The sequence below is a fragment of the Cynocephalus volans genome, chromosome 7, assembly GCF_027409185.1.
Source record: "Cynocephalus volans isolate mCynVol1 chromosome 7, mCynVol1.pri, whole genome shotgun sequence".
Taxonomy (NCBI): Eukaryota; Metazoa; Chordata; class Mammalia; order Dermoptera; family Cynocephalidae; genus Cynocephalus; species Cynocephalus volans.
Genome location: NC_084466.1, coordinates 123,057,492 through 123,077,061, shown reverse-complemented (window position 1 = coordinate 123,077,061; position 19,570 = coordinate 123,057,492). Strand labels below are relative to the sequence as shown.

Genomic DNA, 19,570 nt, shown 5'->3' with positions numbered 1-19,570 from the left:
ACACAGATTACAGAAAGTCATTCAAGACGACCCTATTAAAACCTGTATAGTTACACCTTTAAAATTTAACAAAACAGTTCAAAATTACTTTTCATAAATAGAATAACAATTCCCTTTTTTTCAAAGGGGGTGAATTTAATCACTGAAGTCACTTTATCAAAATAACCTAAAATTAGTACATAAACCATCCGTTAAGTCAAAGTTAAGGCTTCAGCGTGATTTTGTTAGCCAGTGCACCAAATATTTTAGGTTTCCAGAATACCAGAAAATTGATTCCCTTTCTCATATAGGTTTCCAGTTATTCTATGAAGATTTTCTGTAGCAAATGTTATTCAAGTCCAGTCTTCTGAACATGCCAACGCGAGTGATCGTCATCCAGCGTTAAAATAGCCTTTATCGCCTTCAATGTCCACTTCCTGATCAGAATCCTCTGAAATCTCTGATTCAAGGTCTTCCTGGGAGGCAGGGGAGGGTGAACATTGAGAGCTATCCAAAGAAGCACCTTTATTCTGTTCACTGGGCAAGTCTTGCCTCTGGTCACAGGGATTGTCCAAGTTTTCCAGTTCTTTTTTATTGTTTTGAGGGTTCTCCTGAATAATGGGAATGAAAATGGAGATTGGTAGGATCATAAAATATGGAGAGATGAGAGGTATAAATCAAAATGCCCTTTCAATGCCTTTTTAATCTTGTACGGTCCTTTAAATTTTTAGTTTATCAAGTATTTCCAGCTATTATCTTTTTATTCAGAAAAGAGATACTTGTGCTTCTTTCTCACTTTGGAAGACAGAAGTAAAAAGCTGCTATCACATCTGAGAAAGATTATTCTTTTGCCAGATAAGAACCAGACACACATATAAACGTAAATGTATTATATCAATAACACTTAACACCAGCCCAGACCCATGGCCTCAAAATTCTTAAAAGGTTAGGGAGAAAAAAAATCAGATCACTACAGATGCACACTATCTTCATTCTTTAAATATTTAAACCCTGCCAATTAATAGGGTTTCCTAGACATTTTGAAAATAAGAATGCTAAATGGTGAATTAATAAGAAAGTTTCAAAACTATTAGATTGAATAATTTTTCATTCATTTTCTGGAGTAAATTTATAAACATCTATATGCATAAATGTGTAGCAAGTTACATAATTATGGCAAAAAATGCAGAACTGGAAGAATGTTGCCAACTGAGAAGGGAACAACTACAATTTACTTAAAATACGGGGCAAATTTCAGAAAAACATTCCCATATCACATAGAAACCACTATTTCAAAAGTCCCTAGTAAACTCGTCAAGGCTTTGGACCAAGAACTAAAGTCAGTGATTTTTAATACTATGCTTGTCTAAAATGGATATAACCCTACAAAGAAACATTACGATAAACTTCTAAGTTTTTTAAAAACAAGACTATAGAATATATTCACCAGGCTTGCAACTATATAACAAAGGAATGCACAAGGTCAGAGACTGAGAGGGAATCTGCAAATATTTAAATCACATTAAAGTAATGAAATTATGGGAATTTTATTTTGTTTCAAAATGTTCTTTGGGATGATGCTATCTTGTTTTTAATGATCAATAAATTTAAAAATCCACATTGCTTTAAATTTCCTCACTCACATTATTGTTTCAACATATTTTATTACAAATGTTGGCAAATGAGCAATTCAGCAATTGTCAGACAGCTTTGGAGAACACATCCAGATTAGGACATCAAAAACAAATCTTTAGCTTTAAGTCAACAGAGCTTCTTTAAAAACTAAATTAGCCTTTACTTTTTATCACATATTACGTAACAAGGTCATTGGAAGAAAGACTGTTGGAAAATTTAAACTACTTTCCAAATAAGCTTGGATATTTTCTTACATGTTTTATATTCATTTTATGAGCTGGCATTAGATAGAAAATAATTTTTAAACTCTTTGATATTTAATTCTTCTAAAAAACAGTGCAAACAAAACTTAAAGGTGTTTGTTTCCTTATATTTACCCTTGAGTTCTGCCTGGTTTTATTATGGCTGTGTAAATAAAGAAACAATTTTCTCCCAAAGATAACTGCTTAAGTCATTTACTGTCAATTACTTTATCTTTCCTGCGTTAATTAGATAAACAACATATGGGGTTTATAAAACAATTAGCCAGGAGTTTTACTAGCCAGTGTGTGAAAAGCTAAGCATAATTGATATAGGAACTGCATTAGGTGCTTTTAGCATTACTGCCACCTGAGCAACTCATCCTGAATTTCAGCAAGACTATTTGTCTTTTTAATCAAGGTGAAGAGGTTAAATAGTCTTTCAAATGACTTTTGCATACAACCCATAACAGGCCTTGCATTGAGATAACATGATAAAAATATTTATTTCCATAGAAACAGAACCCTGTCGATACCTGCTTTAGTCTTCTCCATTTAGCGCGTCGATTCTGAAACCAGGTTTTGACCTACAGGAAAGAGAGGAAGAAAACTTGCCACTAGCCCGGAATCCCAAGGGATCTGAGGAGAGGCGAAGAAGCGGATCTGGGGCTGTGGAGCAGACCAGCCCTCCAGGGTTTGGACGGTGCGTCAGGGCCTGCCAGAGCGCACCAGGGCTCCACGTCTGTCTTCGGCCCGGCCACCCCCACCCCAGAAGCCTTCCCCCGGAGGCGGCCCCCGGCCAGCTCACCTGTCTCTCACTAAGCTGCAACATCTTGGCCAGTCGCTTCCTTTCGGGCGGGGAGAGGTATTTCTGGGTCTCGAACTTCTTCTCCAGCTCAATGGTCTGGTCATTGGAGAACCTCACCTGGCCGCCTTTCCTTTTATGCAGCGGCCTCTGCAAGAAGGGGCTCCAGAGCAGGGGCTTACCTGTGGGCAGGAAAGCGGTGGTTAGCGATGGCCCTGGAGCGGCCTGGGGCCGGGGGGGTAACAAAAAGGTGGAGGGGACGCAGGCGGCCATCCAACCAGACGCGTTCATATACACCCACCGGCACATGGGCCCAACACGCTGCACAAATACACACCCAGGGACACAAACACCCAAAGTCACAGACTTACACTGTGTATGCACACACAGACCACCCTTGTACACTCAAACACTCACAACCATCATCACACCTATAACTAGATACAAACACACAAGTTTTTTCATCGCCCAAAGAATGACCACGACAGGTTGGGCTTGAAATACCATGACCCTCTTTCACTAGTCTCTCTCAAATTTATGCACAACCTTTTGCACCCCTTGGTGAACCTTGGTGCACTTTTTCCTCTCTTGGTGAATCGCACTTTGCATATGCCCGGGTGTGTGCGTGCAGGGGAGCAGCGGGGCTGTTACACCACCCAAGGCCTGGCTCCTGCAGAAGCGCTCGGCCTGGGCGCCCGCCTTAGGCCGCGCGAAGAGCCTCCAATCCCGACCCGAGGGCGGCGCGGCCTCCTCTGATTTCACACCCGGCTCGCGGGGGCGGCCAGTTAAAGCCACCCCGTGGGCTATGGCAACATTTCCGTCAATGTGTTTCCTGTTGGTCTAGCTCGAAAAACCCTTTGCTTCCTCCTGCGCGGTCCCAGCAGTAACCCAAGGAAACCCAGGGCGCGCTCTGTGAAAACGTTCGCCCCCAGGCCCGGCCCGGCTGAGGGTCCCACTCCGGCCCCAACAGGCCAACGGGGCCATGACGGCGCTGCCGCAACAAAGCTCGAGGCTGGCATCAAAAATACAATACAGCTCTTTTGTAGAAAAAATAAAATAAAAAATAAATAAATAGAAAGAACTAAAATATCCCCCCACTCCCCACGTCTCTATAGATGAGACGGGAAGGTGGAGAACTGAGGTAGAGGCCGCGCTGTAATAACAATGACCTTAAACTGTTGATTAATTAAAATGTTAATTGTCTGCAGGGTCCCTACTGATGCTGCCAATAACAGACTTGACTTAAGACCCTGGTGGCCCGGGGCGAGGCCGTATTTACCCGAGGGTTTCGGACCCTGAGCGCCAACGGCCACCCAGGGCGCGGACCACGGGTGACTTCTTTCTTAGGAAGCGCCCTGAGGGGACAAGCCCTGCAAAATTCTATATGCCCACGGTGTCCGCGCTGCTCTTCCTGAGTGGCGCCCGGGGTCTGCAGCTTCCTACTCCAAAGAGGTGTCAGTCCGTCCGTCCGTGCGTCTGCAGGCCTCTGCCTAAACGCTTTGAAAGATGGGCATTGTTTTTTCGAGATTTTGCTTGCGTCAGGCTTAAGACTAGTGCAAAACAGCTTCAAAAAAAAAAAAAAGGAAGCAACTGGTTATTTTAGCTGCCATAAAGTCACATCCCACACAGAGGAAATGAACAATATCAGAAAAACGGATCCCGGCTATCAGAAGTCGAGTGTTTCCTGAATTTGTCTGTATTGAGGATGTCGATAAAATAATCAGCAGCGCGCACTACTCCGGGGGAAGGGTCTGCTTCATGCAGCCAGGAAAACACTTAACAGCTTCTGAAACCAGATTTACTCCTATCGAGAGCTCAAGATTTCCTGTATGAACGGAAAGGGTCAGGCTCTTTCACTGCACAAGCTTGTTGAACCAGGTCCAGCCCCGTCACCGCCCGGGACCGGCAGCTACCCCTGGCCCCGGGGCGCCGCGACACCGCTTTCCCCGTCGCTCCCGCTGAGGGAGCCCCACCCCGGGCGACACGCGCGGCCCAGGGCTGCCCTCGGCCGCCAGCCCCGGCGGCGGGGCCCGAGGTGTCTCCGGGCCCGCGCGCCCCGACGCCTGCAAGGTGCAGGAAAACCAATCTGAGTCACGGTGCGGTCAGCCCCAGCCGCGCGCCGCCGGGGCCGCGCCTCCCGCCGCCGCGCGCGCCCGAGAGCCGCTTTTCGATCGCTTTTGCCACAACTTTCTATTGCCTCCCCCCTCCGCCCCCGCCGCCTCCCGGGCGCTGCCACCTGCCGGGTGGCGCCTTCCTCGCCGTCGCCCCGGCTCGGCCCCGCCGTGACCCCGGCCGCCTTACCCAGGGGGTCGTGGCGGAGCAGGGCGTGCGTGTAGTCGTTCACCGTCCGCGGGAAGGGGTACAGAGGGCCCGCGAAGCCGCCGGGTCCGTAGGCGGCGGCCAGCGCGGCGGCCGAGTGGTGCGAGAAGGCGGGGTGGATCGGCGTGGGCTCGTACACCGGGGTCCGGTAGGAGGACACGAGGCTAGTGAAGGAGGAGTTGGGGGACGGCAGCGTGGGGGCGGGCGTGGGCGCGGCGGGCCCGCGGCCCAGGATGTCCTCGATGTAGAAGGGCGTCGGGTGCGCCGGCTGCAGCAGCGGCGTGGGCGCGTACAGCGGCACCCCCGCCGGCGCCGGCCCCGGCCCGGGCCCGGGGTGCGGGTACTGCATGGCTCCCCTGCGCTCCGGCCCGTCCGAGAGCTGCCCGCCCGCGGCGCGGCGCTACATTTATCCGCGCTCCGCGTTCCCGGCGATAGGCTCCGCCGGCCGCGGGGTGGGGCCGCGCTCGCTGGCCCCTTCCTGCTGCCGGGCCCTGCGGCCAATGGCGCGGGGCCCCGGGAGCCGCCTCCCGCCCCCACTCCTGGCCCGCCCCCGCCGCCCCACTCCCCGCCCCGGGACGCTCTCGCTCCCTGGCTCCAGGGACCCTGCGCCCGGGTTCCCGGCCGCCGCCGCCCTCGCCACTCGGGGCTCCAGGCCCCCACCGTCCCCCTCGTCGGGGACGCCCTCGAGGGAAGCGCGGGGCCGTGTCCGTCGGGGAAGGCGCAAGGAAAGCAACCGTCTGGAGCGCGGACTCAAGCGGCCCTAGCTCCAGCCCGGAGGCACCTCTGCTGAAACTCGGAAGCACTGCCCAGGCCTCGACCCAGGGTGGCGGCAGCCGGCCCAGGGCGAGGGGCAGCGGGACTCGCAGGCCTGAGAGACTCCCCCCGGTCGGTGGGCTCCCCGGAGTAACGGTGGCACTGACTCTTGCCGGGGCGCCTCCCGAGCTCCTAGTGGGAGAGTGCCCTGGGTTCCTCTGGCTGTTCCAAGGAGAAAGATGCACGGCCTTCAGCTGCGTCCCAGCGGGGTACGGACGACTAGACTTCAGGTGCCCCAGACTCTTGGCCGTTCCAGCCCGTTTCGTTTGCGGGCCCCCGCACTCGGCCACTTCCCTGGGATGCTGGCACAAGCCGATCGGGCAGGAATCAAGGGGGTGTCTGAGTCTTACGGCGCCGTGCAATCTCCTTCCATGTCCCCTCTCTCCGGGCCCTGGTGGTCGCAGCTGCATGCAGCCCAAGTCCCCGTTTTGCACATGTTTTCTATTGAAGACATGGCACTGGCCCGTATGGCTTCGGCTCTGTGCGGCTCCACTCGCCTCCGGGGCAAGGGGGCATTTTCTTGATTGACGCCCTCCTGCGGTCGTCACACCTCGCGGTGAGCGGTTTCTGCTAAGGTCCTCCTTAGTCCTGGAAGTGGAGAGACTTGCCCGCTTTTTCTATTGAGGTTTTCAATTTTACAGACTGGAACTATTATTCCATCGGCAGCGGGGCCGCAGGAGGAAGAAGTGAACTGGGAGCCTGACGGCCTGGGTTCGAGTTTCACTTCGTACATTTTTATTGAGCAACTGCCGTGTGCCAGCAAGAAACAAAACAGATGTAGTCCTTGTCCTCACGAAGGCAGGAAACAGATTTAACAGGGTGACGTGTATGTGCTAGGAAAGGAGTAAATAACGATCTGAAGCTTTATAACAAGGGGACATCACTTAATAGGATGGCATTAAGGAAGGGAAAGGCTTCCCCAAGGAAATGATGTTTGAAAGATCAGTAGGTGTCAACAAGCCTGGGGTGAGGAGGAGGAACGTTCCAAGTCCGGAGATCAGCACGCGAGTGTGGTTAGTTAATGCACCTTTGGTCAAGTCCCTGAGAGTTTCTCATCTGAAACATTTGGGACTTCGCCTAAAGCTTCCTAATCTTTTGGGGATGGGGTCATGGGTATCTTTCAGAGTCTAATGACAGACAAGAGCTTCAAGTGCAGACAAACAGCGAGTGTAATATGCTATTACTTGAGTTAAAACTTTGTGGCGGGTAAGAATATATATTTGTGTTTATCATATAAACTCTCTGGAAGGATAACAAAAAACTGATAACATGGCTGTCTAGGGGTTAGAGGGAGAATGTATACCTTTTGAACATTTGGAGAATTGAACCATGTGGAATTGGGACCTATTCATAGTACAAGTCCTTGAAGAAGTCGCTAATTCTAGGTCTAGGGCAGGAAAAGTACATGGTGAGCTCAAAGACATCTTGTGCCAGAAACCATGGAAAGAAAACAGGAATTGCTTTGAAGGGGCTTCCATCAGCCAAATTTGGGGTGCTTTAAGATACATTATGGAGTATAACACATTGAATATAACAAATTCATGAGTCCATAGTGATACTTAAGAGAGAGAAAAGGGTGGTGGATGGGAAAGCTGGAAGAATGAATACCAGCTAACGAATGTAGAAAAATTGATGAAATCAGAATACATAATAATTCACTCAAGAAAGAATCATCATTGGGCAGCACAACTAACAGGTGAAATGTTGAGGATAAGGAGTTTCACAAGGTCTTAGAGTGTCATCCCGATTGATTGGATTCTGGATTTTTAAAAAACTAGAAAAGACATTTGTGGGGGTAATGGGGGGAAACTAAATGTGAATGTATGTTAGATGACACTATTAAATTGTCTTAGGTATGATACTGGTATTGTCAGTTATATTGGAAAATGTCTTTACTCTTGGACAATGCAAGCTAAAGTATTTAGGGGTTATGGGTCCTGATAACTGTGTGCACATATATGTGCACACAGATATATATGCATATATACAAATGCACATATCTATGTATATGTATAAAGAGAGAAAAAAAACCAAATATGGAAAATTATTAACTGGTGAATTTAGGTGAAGAGTATAAAAGTGTTCATTGTACTAGTTCATTGTACTAGTTTCAGCTTCTCTGTAGATTTAAAGTTTTTCAATATAAAATTTGGAAAAGATAAGTGTGGTTTCATATGTTAAAAAATGAAAGCACTGTCTCTTTAAAAAAAAAAAAAAGTAAAATTGTTTGAATTATTTAAGTCTGCATACATTTCAGGCAGTGCCCCTGGAAACCATCAGTGAAGGGTTGCTTGAGAATCATTGGTCCCTCTGTGGATCAGCTCTGATGTTGCACCGACTCCAGCCATCATCATTCTCATCACATGGCCTGATGGAGGATTCAGGGTGCTCTTCTGTGTTCCAAAGACAGAGACAGGCTATGGGGACAAAGAAAGTACATTTATTATCTGAAATTCAAACGTGCCTTCAAAAGTTATGTTTGAGTCTTCAAAGACTGGGATCTCAGTGAGCTAAACAGATAACTGTGATTATTATTTTTCTCACTAAATATTTCCCCCTCATCTTTTTCTACGTTTTCCTGTGTTTTCCACCTAGCGAGTTACTGAGATGATTACTCTAATTCATTTAATGCCTTTATAGTAAATCACTAACGAGCCTTCACTCTCCATCTTCAAAAATAGTACGTGTTTATGGCACTAGTTTGTTCTGTGTGTGACTTAGCCACCAGCCAAAAAGAGCTAAATCTATGAACCTTGCAAAAGTAAATATTAAAATGCTAGGGAAATAATCACTAATATAGAATTATTAAATAATCACTGATAAAAGAAACATAATCCCTTTCTTTGATTTAGCCACAGACCTAGGAAGTGGGTGGGGATCTTACAAAGCATTGGTATAACATTCCTATTCAGCTACATAATCCTCACCAGCAAATTGAAGCACTTAATTCTGTTAAGCTATATAACACTGACTTCTAAATCCAGCCATCAGATCCATGTTCACTTTGCTATAGTTAAAAAAAAAAAAATTACAACCACATTTGTGAATGTCACATTTATTGAACTACATAATTTTTAATATCACTTGTGTAGGTTTTATAGTTCTTTTTATTGTTTTAAAAGTCATTTGGGGCTCTAAAAGAACTAGATTTTTCCAAAGTTGTCCTTATGATTTTTTTTTTCACACAGTCAGAACTAATAAAACAAAACTGTTGAAGCTATTTAATTCAAAATCTCTTGGAGTTTCAATATTTTTTCTCTGCTGGATACTAAAACCAATAAAGCTACATGAGATTTTAATTATATTCTGAATTAAACAAGACTCTCTCCAAAAATTTGGCACCATTTATTTTAGTCATTGCTATTGTGCAAGAGACCAAATTTTTTAAGAAGAGAAGGTGGTTCTCACTTCTAATTTATCTAGTATGAACTTTGAACTTTTTGCAACTTGTTTTCAATAATTAAATATACATAGAGGTAAAATTTCAAATTAGCGATAGCGTGAAAACATCAATGGATTTTATTATAACAACTTGATTCTATTTCTGCTTACACTAAAATTTTATTACTTTTCAACTGTTGGGATGACTAAGTCATTTATTAAATCACATATCAAATCATTTTATTTTATGTTTGACAAGATCTAATTAACTAATCAGTGATTTAGCGCTTTACTAACTTACAAAATGCTAATCTGATCAAATATAAATGCCTTGTCCATGTCATAAATGGAATTAGAGCCCTGAAATAGTCACCATGACATCTCTTCAGTGATGTTTTCTTTCTGCATTTTATATGCATTACATAGCACTGTAATGTGGGTGAATTTTACTCGCCATGGAGCTTTAGGTAGAGCTTATGACATACCAGCGTACTTCAAAAAGTTCACGGAAAGATTTGTATTATCTTTTGATTCTATTTTTCCATGAACTGTTTTAAGTAGCCGCATATATTTGCTCAATTCAAAAAGTGAGGAGCAGCTCAATAAAAAGTACACAATTTTTTAAATTGGCAAAAGACCTGAATAGACATTTGTCCAAAGAAGATACACAAATGGCCAATAAGCACGTGAAAAGATGTTCAGTATCATTAGTTGTCTTAGTCTGTTTTGTGTTTTGTAATAGAATACCACAGACTGGGTAATTTATAAGGAACAGAAGTTTATTTGGCTCACAGTTTTGGAGGCTAGGAAGTCCAAGAGCATGGCACTGGCTTCTGGTGAGGGTCATCCTGTGGAGGAAGATGGGAAGGCAGAAGTAAGCACACTAGATAGAGGAAGCAGGAGGGGCTGGGCTAGCTTTATAACAGCCCACTCTGGGGATAATTAAGCCATTAGTTAACTACATTAAACCTTTCCAACAGGCTCCACACTTATGGCCAAACCACTTCTTAAAAACCCACCTCTTGATACTGTTACAATGGCAATTAAGTTCCCTCATGAGTCTTGGGGGCAGGGGGGACATTTAAACCGTAGCATTAGTCATCAGGGAAATGCAAATCAAAACCACAATGAGATACCACTTCACACCCACTAGAATAGGTATATTCTTTTTTCTTTTTCTTTTTTTTTTTTTAGGTGTTGGTGAGGATGTAGAGATTTGGAACCTTCAAACTTTTCTAGTGGCAACGTAAAACAAAGCAGCTGCTTTGGAAAGCAGTCTGGCAGTATTTGAAAAGGTTAAACATAGAGTTACCATATTACCCAGTAATTCCTCCCTGATGTATATACTCATAATGAAAATATGTCCACACAAAAACTTGTTCCCGTGGGGCTAGCCGGTTACCTCAGTTGTTTAGAGCTTGGTCCACAGTTCAATCCCTGTACCAGTCAGCCACCAAAGAACAAACAAACAAACAAACAAAAAAATTATTCCCAAATTTCACAGCAGAATTATATATAATAGCCAAAAAATAGAAATAACCCAAATGTCCATCAAGTGATCAATGGATAATGTGGTATATGCATACAATGGAATATTATTTGGTAATAAAAAGGAATGAAGTTCTGATACATGCTACAACATGGATGAACTTTTAAAACATTTGCTAAATGAAAGGTGCCAGACAAAAAAGACCAACTATTGTATGATTCAATTTATTTGAAATACCCAGAATAGGCAAATCTATAGACACAGAAAATAGATTCATGGTTGTCTATTGCTGGGAGAGTTGGGAGTAAATGAGTGGGTGATTGTTTTTTGGGGTGAAGAAAATGTCCTAAAAGTTATTGTAGTGGTGGTTACACAACTTTACAAATATCCTAAAAAAAGAACACCCATCACTTCTTGGCCTTTTGGCTAAGACCAAGTGTGAAAAGAAAGAACACTAAACAGATGAAATGTGTGAGTTATATCTCAATAAAGCTGCTATGTAGTTTTTTTTTTTTTAATGATGAAAGAATGTCATATGAAGGCCAGTAACGTACCGTATAATAATTTTAACAAGGATTACAATGTCATAAGTGAGATTTTCACATATAATCTAAATCTGTGGACATGCAGCCAAACTCCTAGCCAACAACCCTTGAGAAAATACCAGAAATGGTGAACAAGGACTCAAGCTGTCTGGACCATGGGCCTTTCTATTCAGCCCTCCACCCTTCTCCACTGGATCCTATGCCTCTTCATTTGCACTTTTTCTCCAGCCACGTGCCCTTATAATCACCACCAGAAAGGAGAGCAAGAGAGGCTTTACTGCCAAGGAACCAAATGTGTGAAGGAAAAATTTAAAGCCATTCTGGATTCTGGACCTGATTTTAAAATTTTCATGAAGTTATTAGAGATCTTATGGACACAAGATTTCCCCATCCTTAACTTTACGGAGCACTCTAAAGAATCCTTTTTTTTTTTTTCTTTTTGATAGCTGGCTGATACCAGGATCCAAACCCATGACCTTGATGTTATAAGGCTGCATTCTAACCAACTAAGCTAACGAGCCAGCCCTGCAGGTTCTATTCTGAGAAAAGGAAAAGGCAACGAATGCATGATGCCAGGCTCACAAAGAAGTCACAAGACCTATGTTCTGTAGGACTGCTGGTGTCGGAGAGAGCTTGGTTCAGAGAGAGAGGTGGAGGGGAAACACTATAGAGATCCTGAGAGTGGGGATCTATGAGAGCTGGGGATGATCACCTTCTAGAAAAAGGCAGGCTTCACGGTAAAGACACTGTGAGTTAACCTACAGAAACTTACCCTCCTGTTCTGCAAGAACCGCATCTCAGTTCAAACATAATCTGACTTCCCAAGAACACATTTTCCCCCAGTGTGAAATGGGTCTGAAATACTGAATTATTTGAGATGGGCTCATCAAAGAAGTCTGGCACCACTAGGAGAAGTGAGAAATACCGCTCATGCCAAGGTTTGACCCAAAAGGGGAATCCCCAGCTGAAGTTATAGGTTTTATATGAAACTGATAGAGTTGGTTGCTTAGGAGAAGGAAACTAGATGGTGATGCAGACATGCGGATGGAGGGAGTGGGGAAGAATGAGGTAAAAAGTGGCTTTATGCTGCATACCCTTCTGTACTTTTTGAATTTTGAACCCAGTTCCTAAAGAGTGTCTGGCATTTAATACACGCTCAATAGATAGTTTTGAAAATGTGAATGAATGGAGTCAAATAAACATGGTTTAAGCTCCACCATTTTTACTGTGAGCTTTGATTAGTTTCTTAACCTTTTTGAGTTCCAGTTTCCTTAGAAGTAGCATAGGGATTGTAATAATCTCTCTCTCATAATATTGTTGTAATGATTAAGTGAGTTTTTGCATATAAATCACTGGCATACAGTAAGCATTCAATAAATGGCAGTTGCTGTGATGATGATGATAACGCCAATGGTAACTCCAACAATGATGATGGTGGAGAAGTAGTTCAAGGGGATCTCCTAATTCTTTTATGGTAATAGAGCATTGCTCTAGCAAATATTGCTTGAAATAAATGTGCATCTCTGGATTTTGGAAATCTTTGATTACAGGGAAGTTTTTCAATTAGACACTTACTCAGAGTCTATCATACTAGGTATAAATATCTAGTGAGAGATGTAAAGATGAATAGGACAAGGTCCCTGCCCTCAAGGAGCTTTGTTATAACAGTATTGGTAAATGAATATCCTGAAAACAAACCAGATATCTGATTTTTGTTGTTCTTATTGTAGTGAATTTAATTATAATGAACACATAATATGAAGATTCGAGAGCCGGAAATCCAATGAACCTGATACTCAAGATTCGGCAATTGTGGCAATGAGCCAGATATCACACGGACAACATTCTAATCGTCCTACCTTTTCTTTGCTTAGCATCTGAACTTTTTGTGTGCTGTTTATATATATATATATAAACGCACACTAATGGACATAGAAGGTGGTGTTACCCGGTGGTTAAAAGCATGGATCTTTTTCTAACACTTCCTAACTATGACTTTGGGCAAGGCATTTACTCCTAGCCTGTGTTTTTTATTGTTGGTTTGTTTTTATTGCAGCCTTAAAAAAAAAAGCCAGGCTAATAATCACACCTGTATCAAACAAATTATGAAGATTAAATGTGTTACTGCCTTTAAAATTTTTAGCACCATCCCTGACACAGTAAGTTCTCAACTTTCTTCTATTTGAGGGGAATAGAATGAATTCTGCCTGGTTCCAGAATAATAGCTATAAAGAACTTAGTTCAGCCCTTCTTTCCTTCTCCCAAGTTGAAAGGCAAACAAATTTTGGTTGATTGATTTTTTTTAACTTTATAAATTATGCAAGTGCTTTGGTTTGAATGTGTCCTCCAAAATTCATGTACTACTGGAAACTTAATCCCCAATGCAACGGTGTTGAGAGGTGTGGCTTTAAGATGTGATTAGGTCATAAGGGCTCTGCCCTCAGGATTAGATTAATTTTGTTGTCACAAGAGTGGGTTCGTTATAAAAGCAAGTTCAGCCCTCTCTTGCACTCTCTCACCCTTTCATCTTCTGCCATGGGATGACACAGCAAGAATGACCTCACCAGATACTGGCACCTTGATATAAGATTTTCCAGCCTACAGGACTGTAAGAAATAAATCACTGTTCTTTATAAATTACCCAGTCTCAGATGATCTGTTTTAACAGCACAAAATGGAGTAAGACAGAAAATTGGTACCAAGAAATGGAGCTATAGCTATAACAAATATCTGAAAATATGGAAGTGGCTTAGGAACTGTATAATAGGTAGAGGCTGGAAGAATTTGGAGGATCAGGCTAGAAAAAGCCTAGATTGCTGTGAATGTATCATTAAAGGCAATTCTGGTGAGGGCTCAGAAGAAGAGAAGAAAGGTAGGGAAATTCTGGAACTTCTTAGAGGTTACTTAAGCAGTCATGATCAGAATGTTGGTAGAAATAGGGGCAGTAAAGGCCATTCTGATGAGGTCTCAGATGGAACTGAGAAACAAGGTATTGGAAAGTAGAGGAAAGGCCATCCTTGTTATACAGTTGCAAATAACCTGTCAGAATCGTGTTCATGTTTTAGGACTTTGTAGAAGGCAGAACTTAAGAGCAATGAACTACGATATCTGGAGGAGCAAAATATTAAAGGATCTGCATGGCTACTTTTAGCCACATATAGTAAGATGCAAGAGGAGAGAAATTATTTAAAGACAGAATTTAAAAGGGACGCAGAGCAGAAAGATTTATAAAATTCACAGCCTACCCATGTAAAAAGTAAAATGGTATATTTAGGAGAGCAAACCAAGGGTGTGGCCAAGCAGCCATTTGCTAAAGAGCAAGAAGAAGGTCAGGTGCTGTTCATCAAGAAAATGAGAGAATGATCCTGAAGGCATTTCAGAGATGGTAGGGGTGAGGTAGGACCTTGACAGCAAGGCTTCCAGAGAAACACCTGCAGGACCTCAGCATTTGCTGCCCTGTGCTGCCTCAAGTCTCTGTTCCCCACATTACAGTGCAGCCACCCTCGGCCCTCCCAGCTGTGACTCAAGTGGGCCAGGTGGAGCTCAGGCTGCCATACCAGAGGGCATAGCTCTAAACTCTGGTAATGTTTACTTGCTTCCAACTCTGATGTGCGGAGTACATAAGTTGTGGGGTCTGGTGGCCTCCACCTAGGTTTCAAAGGATGTATTAGACAGCTTGAGGCTCCAGGCAGAAACTTGTCACAGGGGCAGAGCCACCACAGAGAGCCCCACTGGGGCAATGTCTGGTGGAGCTGTGGGAGGGGGCAGCCCCTGAGACTCCAGAACTGTAGGGTCACCAGCATGCAACTCCAGCCTGGGAAAGCTGCAGGCACAAAACTCTAACCCATGAGAGCTGCTGGGTGCACTGAGCCCCAGCAAAGCCATAGGGGTGGGGCTGCCTGAAGCCTTGGGGGTGCAAACCCCACTCCAGTGTGCCCAGGATGTGGGACATGGAGTCAAAGAAGATTATTGTCCAGCTTTAAGACTTGATGTTTTCCCTGTTGGGTTTTAGACTTTCTTGGGGCCAGTTACCCCTTTCTTAATGCCTATTTCTCCCTTTTGGAATGGGAATGTCTATTCTGTGCCGGTCCCACAACTGTATTTTAGAAGTAAATAACTTGTTTAATTTCACAGGCTTCAGCTGGAGAGGAATTTGCTTCAGGATGAGTCATGCTTTGAGTCTCACCCATGTATGATTTAGATGAGACTCTGGACTCTGGACTTCTGAGTTGGTGCTGAAACAAGTTAAGACTTTTGAGGCTATTTGGATGAAATTAATGCATTATGCATGTGTTGAATTTCGGGAGCCGGGGGTAGAATGCTATGGTTTGAATGTGTCCCCAAAAGTTCATGTGTTGAAAATTTAATCCCCAATGCAATAGTGTTGAGAGGTGGGGCTTTAAGAAGTGATGAGGTCATGAGAGTTCTGCCCTCAGCAATGGATTAATGTTGTTATTACGAGAGTGGGTTCATTATAAAAGCAAGTTCAGCCTTCTTGTGCCCTCTTTCACCCTTTCATCTTCCGCCACAGGATGGTGCAGAAAGAAGACCCTCATCAGATGCTGGCACTTTGATATTGGACTTCCCAGCCTCTAGAATCATGAGCCAAATAAATTTATTTTCTTTATAAATTACCAGTCTGTGGTATTCTGTTATAGTCGCACAAAATGGACTAAGACAGCAAAATACTTGTTATGCATGACTTCTGTTGAGGAAAAACAAAAGTTGACAGCAGGGGCAGGGCTATACATTTCCTAATTCATTGCTAGTTTAGAAAAGATGGTTCTGATTGGTTCCTCTTCTGGGTTCCCTATCCTGATTGTTGTTATCTCCACCTACCCAGTGACTCAAGCTAAAAAGGGAAGAGCCATGTTTGAGATGGGGAAGGGGGAAGTAGAGAGAAGAAGGGATTGAATGGTTGAAGTGGAAGTAGCTTAAGAGAGGATGAGTGCCCATGTTGATTTGGGGGACTGAACTTAATGAAATAGGGTATAGACCCCAAGACTGGAGTGGATGTCATTGGACTAATGGTTCCTGAAGAGCAAGGGCTGTGTTTTAGTCATCCCTGTCCCCCGGCACCCAGCACTGTAGCTGGCACCAACGAGGCATCAACAAATGTGGGTCATGGACTATCACCCCAGCACTGCTAGGAGAAAGGGCAGGAGTATATAGGCTGAAAGCCCAACCCTGAGTACAAGGGGCTTTCTAGGTTTCTATGGAGAAAGAACCCATTCTATTTCTCTGAGTGATAAGGCAAACACCTGGGTGGAGCAGAATATGTAAGAATTCTCAGAAGGACTGCAGAATGAGGCATATGGACAAGAACAACAATAATCATAAAGACCATTGCTGTGGTGGCAACAACAGCAGTAGTGACAATGACAATGGTCAGGACGAAAAATAGCATCTCCCCAAATTTAATGGCTCATGGCACTGAGCCAGAGTTTGTGTGACCCTTCCCTTGTGGTCTTCGGGAGCACTGATTGTGGAGGTAGAGAGGGAAGCTGTCACACATGGAGTTCCATCTTCCATAGTTGGTGGAAGACTAGCTACAAAATGACTGTAGGCTCATTTTTTCAACCTTATTATACCTCCCAGCCTGGAAGCCTAAGAAACTTTTGCTGCATTTTGAGAGTCCAGCAGATAGATAATAAGTCCATTTTACAGGTGAGGAAATAGGACCAGAGAAGTTAAATGACTTGTCCCAAGTCAAGGCACAGAGCTAATAAATATCAAAGCAAGGATTTAATCTCAGTTGTGATTCTTAAACAAGTAAGGGCTTTCTCTGTTTCCACAGAGCCTTTGCTACTGGCTCTGCAATGGTAATGTGTGCAAGCGACTTCTTGTAAACAGGAAGTCCATATCAATCACTTTATTTCCTGGGTATGCACCCTTTCCTGGGTGGTCTGGGATTGACTTTTTTTTTTTTTTTCTTTTTTTGGCAGCTGGCCGGTATGGGGACCTGAACCTGTGACCTTCGTGTTATAAGGCTGCACTCTAACCAACTGAGCTAACCAGCAGCCGTGGCACAGGATATTAAAGTGAAAAACAGGAATTCTCCACAGAAGAGAGAAGAGCAAAGTAATTTTATTAAATCTAAGTGTATTTGCAAGTATAGTATATGTTGTCTCTTAAAATCAGTCACATAAATACATACATCCATAAATACAGTATATGCAAAATTATTAACCAGTTAGCACCATGTTTGATTTCTGCCACCTTTTATTTGAAAAAGCATAATAATATTTCAAACTCTACATATTAAAGTATTTCAATTATTTAATGTTTTACTTTAAATAAGTCATAGATATGTTTTATATAAAAGATATGAAATAGGCCCATTATTTGTCTGAAAATTCAAGAAGGGCTGATTGGTTAGCTCAGTTGGTTAGAGGGCTGTGTTATAACACCAAGGCCAAGGGTTCACATCCCTGTACTGGCCAGCACCAAAAAAGAAAAAAAAGAAAAGAAAATTCAAGAAAAGATGATTAGGTTTGTCAATTCATGATCTAATCTCATTGGTAAAAAGAAAAATCAGAATGATTCTAAAAGGGTACCTTGATTTTGTTATTACTGTCCTAATTTTGAGTTATCCAACCAACTGACTCATAATTCAGTGGGAGAGTAACAAAGCCATTTAAAATATTATTTTTAGTAGGATATCTATTAAATAGGTCTACCAGTTTTTCTTCTCTCTCTTCCTCTTTAGGGGAAGAACATCCCAAGTGGGACCTGCTACTGATGCTCCTGCTAAAACAAAAGCCACCTGCTTCATTAGCTAATTTGCCAAGCCCAGGTATAGCAGCAAGGTTTTAAGTTTCCCTCAAAACAAAAGCTTTTGAATAAAGAGGGTCGGTTAGATAGAACAGGGTATCAGATCAAGTACTTATTTTCTTAGTTCTTTTCAAGTATACATTGGGGAAGTATACTTTGAAGGCATGGAAGGTGACCATAAAGACTGGGAAAGACTTTTGGCTGGCAAGGGACTAGAAGATATGGCAAATAGATGTACAACAATTTTGTTCAAGATGAGTCATATAGGAAAAAATAAGTATACATTTGAAAAGAAAATCTCTGTTCAAAGCACTTCCACCATTTTTCTAACAAGTTAGAAAATGTTAATGACAGACTACACTGATTCTGTTCCCACCTGGGAAGTAGAAAGCCAGAGTATTGTTTCCACCCTAACAAGAAAAAGCTAAATAAACTACACAATTGTAACTTTTCTTGAACTCATCAAGAGCTAAGCTCTCAAGGGAGCCAAGTATTCTAAGGAAAGACAGTCCCTTCTAAGGAGAGACAGAGATGAGCAGTAGCTGACCCGTGGCAGAGCTTGGGAAGAAGAGGAAAGACACAGTGCAAGTGGGTAAGAATTTAGCTGAAATGTTTAAGGAACTGGCAAAGGCTTTATGTGCACTAGCATGAAAGTATAGAATCCCTGGGAACCACAGACACCATTGAAGTTTGCACTCACTAGCAGGCTCTTCTCCATAGACTTTATCAAGTGCTCAAGAAAGACTGGAGGCGGGGCGGGAGACCAGAGAAAGCCTCCATACCCGCTGCAGGTTTGGAGAAGGGAAGCAGCAGCATTACAGGAGAGGCATGAAACTCTTCCCAGACCCTTCTTCCTTACAGACAAACCTGTGACGCCCAGGGAGCAAGTGAAGACTGTGATAAAAGTGATGAACAAAAAACCTCTAGTCCTAGGGGAGGGGCTAGAAACTCTCCCCTGCAAAGTAACTGCCAAAGATACAGGCGGAGTCTGGCTACTAGAAGGAGGGACAGGATCACTGAGAAAGCCCCACTCCACCAAGTCCTGGCACACAGGCCCTACTTAAGAATAAGGCTGGGCCTGGACAGCAGAAAGTTCTCCCCAACTTCTAGGCTAGCAAGTCCCAAGAATCAAACAGCAGCAGCTTTCAATGGTGGGAGGGCAAAAGCATGATTAGAGACCCCTGTCAGGCTCAGGCACACAGGGAAGGCTGAAGGCTGAGGATGGAGAAGACACGCTACCCTCCAGCAACTTAGCCCCCACCCTAATCCAACTACTGCAAACCAAAGGTAAAGAAGAAAATCTGAAGGCAGCCAGGAAAAGAAGACACATTAAATGCAGAAAAACAAAGATAAGAATCACACCAGATTTCTCATTAGAAACTGTGTTAATCAGAAGACCATGGAGTGGCATTTTTAAAATGCTGAAAGAAAAAAACTACCAACCAGAATTCTCACCCTATGAAAATATCTTTCAAAAGTAGAGGAAAAATAATTTTTAGAAAATAAAAGCTGACAAAATTCATTACCAACAGTCCTGTACTATGAGAAATGTTAAAGGAAGTACTTTAAGCAAGAGGAATATGATATTAGA

General features: G+C 43.4%; 1 protein-coding gene across 1 annotated transcript; it reads right to left on the bottom strand.

The window, feature by feature from the left end:
• Positions 1–371: 371 nt before the first annotated feature.
• On the bottom strand, positions 372–5,326 carry HHEX (hematopoietically expressed homeobox). The gene is made up of 4 exons (XM_063103503.1): positions 4,960–5,326; positions 2,662–2,840; positions 2,390–2,440; positions 372–590 (listed from the first exon to the last, which is right to left on the bottom strand). The coding sequence occupies exons 1-4, from the start codon at positions 5,324–5,326 to the stop codon at positions 372–374; spliced, it is 816 nt and encodes a 271-aa protein (XP_062959573.1).
• Positions 5,327–19,570: the final 14,244 nt, after the last annotated feature.

Coding starts and splice junctions, on each gene's coding strand:
- HHEX (XM_063103503.1), bottom strand. CDS start 5,326: ATGCAGTACCCGCACCCCGGGCCCGGGCCGGGGCCGGCGCCGGCGGGG. Junction 2,441..2,661: donor TGCAGCTTAGTGAGAGACAG/GTGAGCTGGCCG, acceptor TCTTTCCTGTAG/GTCAAAACCTGGTTTCAGAA. Junction 591..2,389: donor AATGGAGAAGACTAAAGCAG/GTATCGACAGGG, acceptor CCCATTATTCAG/GAGAACCCTCAAAACAATAA.